Source organism: Rutidosis leptorrhynchoides, chromosome 4 (assembly GCF_046630445.1).
Source record: "Rutidosis leptorrhynchoides isolate AG116_Rl617_1_P2 chromosome 4, CSIRO_AGI_Rlap_v1, whole genome shotgun sequence".
Classification (NCBI taxonomy): Eukaryota; Viridiplantae; Streptophyta; class Magnoliopsida; order Asterales; family Asteraceae; genus Rutidosis; species Rutidosis leptorrhynchoides.
Genome location: NC_092336.1, coordinates 497,911,236 through 497,920,219, shown reverse-complemented (window position 1 = coordinate 497,920,219; position 8,984 = coordinate 497,911,236). Strand labels below are relative to the sequence as shown.

Genomic DNA, 8,984 nt, shown 5'->3' with positions numbered 1-8,984 from the left:
AATACTCTAAGTCACTCGGTTTAATCTAAAGCACACCAGGTGCCCAATGCGGCGATGTTATGTGAAGAGTTTCCTTCTAACGCTTGTGTGAGTGACAAATGTGAGTATTCGATGTAGAAATAGCCGTTAAATTAATAGTCAGCCAAAAACTTTGGTCGTTTCACATATTAGAGGACGCCCTATTGTTTAAAACGGCGCCATACATTTGTTTTGTTTAATATAGGGTATGTTTGAAAGCTAGTTTTTATTTAGTTTTGGGTTTCTAGTTTATAGCTTCTAATTTTTATGAAAAAACTAGGTTTTTTGTATTGCAAGATAATTTTTTACATAAAAATAAATTTAAAATAAAATAGAGTAAAATGACGCATACAAAATCTCATCATCAGATTATCAATAGGAGAGCGGAGATCTCATTTTCCAACCGGGGTTCTGTGTAGCGTAATTAAGATCAAGATCAAGGTTAATTAATAATTAGTGCGACTGTAATTTCACACTGGCAGACAATTCAGATCCAGAAACAGAAGTCGATCATATCTAAGTTTAGGGCTTATTAGCTATAACCCTAGAACACAAATCATAACCACTTTTAATTTCCTGAAGCTAGATTTCATATCATATCATATCAATTTCACATTTATACTTGATCGGCCACCGTCGTCGTCTTTGTTGTATCAGATTAGGTCAGTTTTTCATCTCTTTTCATCATTTACAAATATAATTGATCACATTACACAAATATTTGAATATATGATTTTTTTAAAACCCTAGCTTATCTATACACGAATCATTGTTAGCTTCTATAACTATTCTTAAGCTTCTAGATCATTTCATTGTATGGTGTATATGTATATAGTCAAATGTGTGTCAACAAATCAATTCAATTCTGTTGCACGTAAGTGGAGATCAAATGTGATTTGCAATTCAATTTCAAACCGTTGTACCTGAGGTAGATCGATATTTAATTTGCATAACATTCTATACTGAAGACAACTTGAATGATTATATCTTTCAGATAAACCCTTGGCAAGGCGATGAATTTTCTAGGGCTGCGGTCCCAATCAACTGCAGCTCAAGCAGCACACGCTCTTCCACCACATTCGCCACTGCAAGCTCAAACCGAACCGAACTACAGGAAGCCAAGTGCAACATTAGAGGATTTTGTAGCTGATGATCCGTTTCCGTTAGCGTCTTTGGCTGATACTTTTAATGAAAGAAGTGACGCTGGGAGTGAAACTGGTGCATTTGGGGGCCTAAGTACGAAGAATGGAGCACCGGCTGTGGATAAACACATAGACGTCCGTGAAGAAGAAGGATGGATCACCATTCCATACAGTACTCCCTTTCCTATTCTCTTAGTATTATATGTTTTCATTTATGAAGCACAAGTATGTACATGGTACCATGGTTTTACTTGCATGAAATCACGTGTTTGTCATCTAAATTTCCATCAGCCTGATCCTTAAAATTGAATGCACTATTTTCATCTTTAGATATATCTATTTCTTGTATCTCACAAAGCAAATGTGTTACTTTTAGTGTAATATTTTGCTTCATGCTTCTGTTATAGAGTTGAGCCTTATAATTTTAAGCTATGATGAGTTTATAACTCAGGTAAGCCCTTTTTATATGTTTTGTATGCGGCCTCTTTTAAGGTAGAACACATTTATCTTATGGATTCTGTCATGGTTGATGCTTTTAAGAGTTGAACATGTATCTTTTATTGTGTTGCTTGTTCTGTTGATATAATGTCAAATGCTGAATGCTTTGGCTGCCCATGTTCTTGATATCACTGGTCATTATTAATATAGCTTGCTTACAGTCCTTGCATAAAATTAACTTTTTGGCGCATTTCTAAGTGAACTTAATACCATATTTCAAAAGTTTACGCGAATGAAATACTTGAGTTAACCTTGATAAATTGTTACAACTCTGTGTCAAGGACTATTTAGATAAATTCACTTGGGAAATATGCTTTAGAAGCTGTTTAAGGCAAACAAAGTTTTATGAATGCTTGCTCGCAATACTTGTATGCTGTTGATGCTATTGTGATCAAGTTGTTCCAACTTGGCTACAGTGGATCAAAGTTTTCCATCATACAAAATTTTCATATCTCTTGATTTCTTTTAGGTATAAATAGGTGTAACATGATTAATAGCAATGCTATGCACTATTTTAATCTAGAAGTGAACTTTAAGGTTCAAGGGCACTATGACCAACTTTAATGCTAGAAGAAAACAACTAGGAGTATTGACAGGGTATGCCAGTATTATTGATCATAGTAATGCAAAGACCATATGCATATGAAGTCTGTTGGTTGCAATACCGTTCTAGATAGATAAACATACATACGGCCCTCAGTGATTGAGACATGCAGTATATTATGACAAGATCTAGTTATTTAATTACCATTGAGCAGCTCTTGTCAGTATGAGGTTTTGCTTCTGTATACACTGATTAGTGATGGATACATAGCCAAGATCACAAAAGGAAAGGAACTGAAATCTATTGAGTTGTTAATTCGTAACACTTTACTGTGATGTACTTGAAAGTTCAGATGGTCTAGACAAACTACTGTAACCCTAGATGATATTTGTATATGCCAATCCTTATAAAAGACACTATTATGTTTGGTAGTTTTTGTTACTAGATGCACCATATTTGAACTATAATGTAATTGGTTCTCATAACATTTGCAGAGGAACTTCCTGGGAGTTGGAATGAAGAACCAAATATGCTATCTTTTAAATCTTTCGATCGTTCTTTTGTCTTTCCAGGTAGCTCTTCTTGCTCACGTATCTTTCTTGAATTGTCTTGAGTTTTGAATTGCTAATATTTAAATTGTTTCTTATGCATTTCTAATAGATTGTTTTTTTTATCTCTAGGAGAACAAGTTCATATACTAGCATGCTTGTCTGCATGTAAGCAGGACACAGAAATTATTACACCATTCAAGGTTGCTGAAATGATGAGTAAGAATGCCAAAAAGCCAAATGGTGAAATGGTGCATGGATCACTTGTTTCGAGTCCTAGTGCTCGAGATTCATCCGACGGTTCTGGCAGCAAGACTGAATCAAAGAAGGATAAATTCACTGGTGAATCTCTTCTTAGAATGGAAGATCACAAAAAGCAAACCGAAATGTTGTTGCAAAGATTTAGAAATTCCCATTTTTTTGCGCGAACTGCTGAGTCAGATGAGCCACTTTGGTCTAAAAGGAAAACTCAGGAAACATTTCGAGAATCAACAGAAATGATTGGAGGAAGGTTGAGTGCGTACGATAATAAAAAGTCTGTTCCAAACACTTTGGTTGATAGAGGAAGTCCCGATGCTAGTACCTCAGGTGGAGTCGCAAGAAACGGGTTCACTTGTTGTTCACTTGCTAATGGAGATATAGTGGTATGTTTCTGAAATGTCATCTTTATTATTGTTTTATCCGGTAGTGGACCCCGTTAAGTTAATAAGTTATACAGTGGCGGTCCTTCTTTTAAGAACAGTGTCATCAACTTTACTTGTCATTACAAGTATTGTTCACAGATTCTATATGTCAATCTTGATTACTTGTTAATGTATTAGTCTTAATTTATTGAAAAGTTGCATGTGTTACTGATTCGAATACAATTTTCTTCTTTGGAAGGGTGCAGGTACTTTTACAGGTAAACATTGGTGTGGACTTTTTAAAAGACCCAGTTTTAGAAATTACTCAATATGAAAAATATCAAGAGAAACTTTTAACCAATGAGACCACGATAGGCCCAAGTTACTCAAATCAGGACCCGTGTGGGGATCTGTTAAAGTGGTTGCTTCCTTTGGAAAATTCTTCACCTTCCCCATCTCGTTCTTTATCTCCACAGTTAAGCTCCAGTTCAAGTGTTCGAACCACATCGACTAAAACGAGTCCCTCAGTCGGGTCATCTGGTTCACCCATATTTTCCTTTGGTCACTTCAGAAGTTATTCCATGTCAGCAGTTCCACCAAGCAATGTACCTCCTGTTTCACCCATTACTAATGCTACACCGAGCCTTGTTGATCTGGACGGTCAGGATCACTTCTCATCTGGAAAAGATGAAAAAGATGAAGTCGAAGGACTTTTGTCTTTTCGAGGTGTGCCACTGGAGCCAGAAAGGTTTTCGGTTCGTTGTGGACTAGAAGGCATTTACATTCCAGGTAGACGATGGAGGAGGAAAGTTGAAATAATACAGCCTGTTGAGATATTTTCTTTTGCTGCTGATTGTAACACTGAAGACCTTCTTTGTGTTCAGATAAAGGTGAAAGCTTTTGAACCCAAATTCGTGATGTTTAAGCATGCTGGAGCCTGGAGGTATTTGTGAGTAACTAATTTTTTTTTATATCTTATTGTGATACAGAATGTTTGTCCTGCACACGTGCCGGATATTGTGATATATATAGATACAATAACAATTATACACGAGGAGGCTTCCAAGGTTGGACCCCCTTTATCTTTACCAATTGCATGTATTGAAGCAGGCAATGACCACAGCTTGCCTGACTTGGCCCTCAGGTTAGTTTACTCTCCTCTCGATTTTTTTTATTTGCACGTTCTGTACCCGTTATATCTGTTATGAGTTAAGGTATGTTAAACGTAAATTTAGTACATTTTCTTTACCACAAGGACTCCCATTCTTGGTCTTGTTCACGTTAAAGGATCTGAGAAAACCATAGGTATAGGCAAGGTTGCAAAATTCGCTATTCGGGGATTAATTGGTCTGGACTTTGGAAGTATTAATCGGCAATTCGGGGATTAATCGGCGATTAATCGAATTGTATTTATACAATTAAATGATAAATTCTATAAATTATATGTGTAAATATAGAAGAAAAGCATAAACATAAACAACAACAACAACAACAATGCCCAATCCCACGAATGTGGGGTATGGGGGAGGTGGAGTGTAGACAATCATTCCTCGAGCTCTAGAGTAGAAGGAAGTCCCTACTCCACCCGCGGGTATAGAACCCGTGACTAGATAAGATCGTCCCTCCCTCTACTCGAGAGCCAAGAGATTGCTTCCTAAAGGACCTCCGTCCAGGAATGCTCCTCAAAACGAAATAGCGCGGGCATACGTACCTGCAAGAGTTATGTGCACCTAGAAAGATGCAATCAAACAAAGTAGCCATAAAAGAAAACACATATAGCAGTAATGCACAACAACAAGACAGATAGCATGGCTAATATAATGCGCAGAAATAATTGTTAAAGTGTTGACTAATTTTGACTTTGACCGACTTTGATTAACAAATTCGATTTTGAACCATCAAATTTACGTTGACTGACTAATTAAACGGATTTTGAAAAAACGGAACGGATTGCTCTTAAAACTGAGTAATCGGAGATTAAACGGGTTTTTTACAACAATGGGTATAGGCACACATGAAACAAACACACTTGTGTTTTTTTCTTCATTATAATATCTTTTTAGGATTTTATTTTAGATAGTTTTTTACGATAATAGTATTAAAATTCCATTCAATAAAATAAAATCAGTTATCGTAATAATCATGGAATGTGTAGATTATCTTGAGTTGGATTACCGTTGAAAGTAAACTGTGGTTGAGCTAATTGAACTCTGGATTAGCTAATTGAGCTAATCGAGCTAATTGAGCTAATCGAGCTAATTGAGCCTGGCTGTATCAAATAGCAAGTTAAGTAACAATAGTTTATTGATTTGTGGATCACCTACTGGACTTTTGAGGTTCTACAGTTCTTGAAATTGTGAAGGGTCTTAATGATATTTTTTGGTCGCCTATGCAGCTATACTTATGGTGTATATTTCAATTAATATATCGAAACTGACAAATGAGTTATCCACAACTTAATTTCATTGTTTGGTAGATATTATCTAACTGTATATTAGATTACCTAATGAATGAACAGGTGATAAATAGTATTTGTCAGCATTAGTAAACTAAACTTGCAACTTAATGGGGTTTGTTTTGTAATTGTTGTTTCGCCTTCACAGGAGAGGGGAGGAACACTCGTTCATTCTGAAGCCGGCAACATCGTTGTGGAGGAACAAGGGTCAAAGTGACATAATTCCTCGATCCTCAAGTGTTCAAGTCCCCTCGGATGGTGTAATTCTTGGTGACAAGTATGCAGTTCTGCTATCGTGTCGATGCAACTATACTGGTAATCAAGTTTCCCACTTCTTAAATATATTTGTTCTTCAAAAAAAAAAAAAAAAACATATATATCATATATGGTAGTCTACGATGTGTAACACATAGTTTGGATGCAGAATCTAGGTTGTTCTTTAAGCAGCCAACAAGTTGGCGACCGCGCATGCCAAGGGATCTTTTGATCTCCGTTGCATCTCAAATGTCACGGCCAACTCTTGATTCAGATGACAGAGTTCCTCAATTACCGGTTCAGGTTTCAATCAACCCATAATAATCGCAACTCATAAGTACAATAAAATTACATAATTGGAAGCTCATGAAAATAAAATGTTTTTATGGTCAGGTTTTAACACTCGAGGCTTCAAATTTGACATCTGTAGATCTAACACTAACAGTGCTTGCTCCAGCCTCATTCACTTCTCTCCCTTCTGTTGTGTCTCTAAACTCTACACCTGCATCACCTGTGAGTTCTTTTGATGGTGATAATAAACAGGGCATCGCCCTCAAACAATTCAGTGATAACAATGGGCCCCACCAAACAGAGCAGACAATATCCATCACTGATGTACTTCCTAAAAGTGATCTGGGATGCACTCACTTGTGGTTGCAAAGTAGAGTTCCTTTAGGGTAATACATATTCATATTGTTCCTCGTGAGTTTGGTTTAAGATATACATGATAATGAATTATGGAAGTGACATTTTATTTTGTTTGTTTGTTGGATCAGGTGTGTTCCTTGTCGATCTACAGCCACCATCAAGCTTGAGCTACTTCCCCTTACTGATGGCATAATAACCCTAGATTCTTTACAGATTAGTGTTAAGGAGAAAGGTATGCTCAACGTTGCTTATACTCATGTGCATGATTGTTACAACTTCCTTATCTCAATGTAAATGCAACATTTGATTGTTTGGGTTGACCGATATGCTTTTTGCCAAGCTACTACCCAAGTTGCCCCTAGTATCCTATCAACCTTTGGTTGCGGGTTCAGACTTTATTTGGGACATGTGTGTGAGTATTTGTAACGTTAAAATAAATCGTTGGATTGGAATTGCGTTTGGATTGCATTTACATTTACATTAGGATGATAATATGATTTTATTATATCTTAATTATAACATTAACCACTAACAATTATGATAATAGGATACGTATCACACACCACACTGTTACGATAGGCACTTTAAGAAGTTACACAACATGATATCGCTTTTTTCGGTTAGGTTGATTAATACCGGGTGTTAGCTCTGATTAATACCGGGTGTTAGCTCCAACATGTTTCCAATAAAAGAAATTAGTTTCCGAGTCTTGATGTCATTCATAGTCTTGTCAATCTTTCAAGTACTTATTATGGTATAAGGACCTACATGACCTGAAGCCCAACTGTATATTAAGAATGTTGTTGTGTTGAATTTATATGAATAAACATTCATGAATTGGAAGAAGCTGAGATGGTGATGGTGGTTGATTCTTTGACGACAGGTTTAACCTATGTCCCAGAGCAGTCCCTAAAGATAAATGCAACTTCCAGCATAAGTAGCGGAATCATTTAAGTACAAGAGAAGGAAGCATATATATAAATTGCTGCTAACGTTCTCTGCGCTATGTTGGCCTTTGGATTTCTTGGCAGAATTGATTGTTGCTTATTCATTCAATACGGAATTAAAATGTAGTGTTTTTGTATGATTTGAGTTTTACATATATATGTATGTAGCTGGTGACCAAGAGAAACAGCAGGAAATATCTGAATTGGATTGGTGTGTGAATGAATTTACAGGACAATACTTGTACATTGCTTATCAACAACCTATGTCAGTTTTGTGGATTTTTATTTTTAATGATTCAAGTCATTCAACAGCTTAAAATTGTCATTTTGGATCTTGATCCGTTTTTGAGTTGCATGTTCTTCCAGCATGCTATCAGCTTTTCAACATGCTATCAAATCCCAAGTAACTAAGTTAACAAAAAGCTGATACAAGGTAGTTTGTGAAATCATTTTTGTAATTGTTTACAAAATCATTTGTCATTAATATCCCTACTTCCCTCCATCTACCAACATAGCACACCCTGTAATAATGCTGAGATGGTACTGTAATTCATTACATATGCTCCCTATGTTTGAAATCAAGTAAGGTTTACAGGTTAAAACCGAATCATTTCATGTAAAGTTCTAATAAAAGTTAGGTATGGGCTGTAGGCTCGCATACCTGTCAAACAGTGGGGATCAACAAGCACCCTCTTTGCAGGGTCTGGTATCAAGTTTACACTCAAGGGTCACGAAGGCAACGCCCATGAAGGGATTTGAACCACATACCCCTGATACCGAAAAGAGACCAAACCCTTTTGGTACCGGTTTGGTACAAGTATCGGTACTGGTTTTTCGCTACCAATACCATATAGTACCGAAATCTTACATGTTTAGTTAGACTTACTTATTTGCTTTTTTAAATGCAAACACATACACCAAGGACGATTTATTACACGAATAAATACTTAATGTCCCCCAGGACTTGAATCCATGACCTCAAGGTCATAGGGGCATTTCGATACTGCTAGGTCAATGACCTTGTGATTTTCTTATTAGTTGTTAATTCATTAGCTTGGCTCAAAACCCTTAAAGTAGCTAAATAACCCTTTAATAATAGGTACAATGCTTGGAAAGTTCCAAAGGAACCCAGGTTCAATCCTCACTTGCTACACTTTGGGAGGCTTGCCTTTCAAAAAAATAAAAATATACTTAATTAATATGCTCATATTACATACTTCATTTGATAGTTATAAGTTCATTTATCTACTACATAATATCTCTCGAATGTGATAAGTGGAGTTGTTTAATAAGTAATAAGGAAAAC

General features: G+C 36.3%; 1 protein-coding gene across 1 annotated transcript; it reads left to right on the top strand.

Annotated features, from left to right (window-relative positions):
* Positions 1 to 386: 386 nt before the first annotated feature.
* On the top strand, positions 387 to 7,949 carry LOC139844719 (uncharacterized). Its single transcript, XM_071834938.1, has 11 exons — positions 387 to 680; positions 1,013 to 1,332; positions 2,697 to 2,774; positions 2,883 to 3,394; positions 3,640 to 4,263; positions 4,363 to 4,517; positions 5,977 to 6,143; positions 6,253 to 6,386; positions 6,477 to 6,760; positions 6,860 to 6,963; positions 7,615 to 7,949. The coding sequence occupies exons 2-11, from the start codon at positions 1,032 to 1,034 to the stop codon at positions 7,683 to 7,685; spliced, it is 2,430 nt and encodes an 809-aa protein (XP_071691039.1). The 5' UTR covers positions 387 to 680; positions 1,013 to 1,031; the 3' UTR covers positions 7,686 to 7,949.
* The last annotated feature ends 1,035 nt before the right edge of the window (positions 7,950 to 8,984 follow it).

What these genes read in the sequence shown, in the direction of transcription:
- LOC139844719 (XM_071834938.1), top strand. Translation starts at nt 1,032, where the DNA reads ATGAATTTTCTAGGGCTGCGGTCCCAATCAACTGCAGCTCAAGCAGCA. An exon ending in TCGTTCTTTTGTCTTTCCAG is followed by an intron (nt 2,775 to 2,882) that starts GTAGCTCTTCTT and finishes TTTTATCTCTAG; the next exon opens with GAGAACAAGTTCATATACTA. An exon ending in CAAAGTAGAGTTCCTTTAGG is followed by an intron (nt 6,761 to 6,859) that starts GTAATACATATT and finishes TTGTTGGATCAG; the next exon opens with GTGTGTTCCTTGTCGATCTA.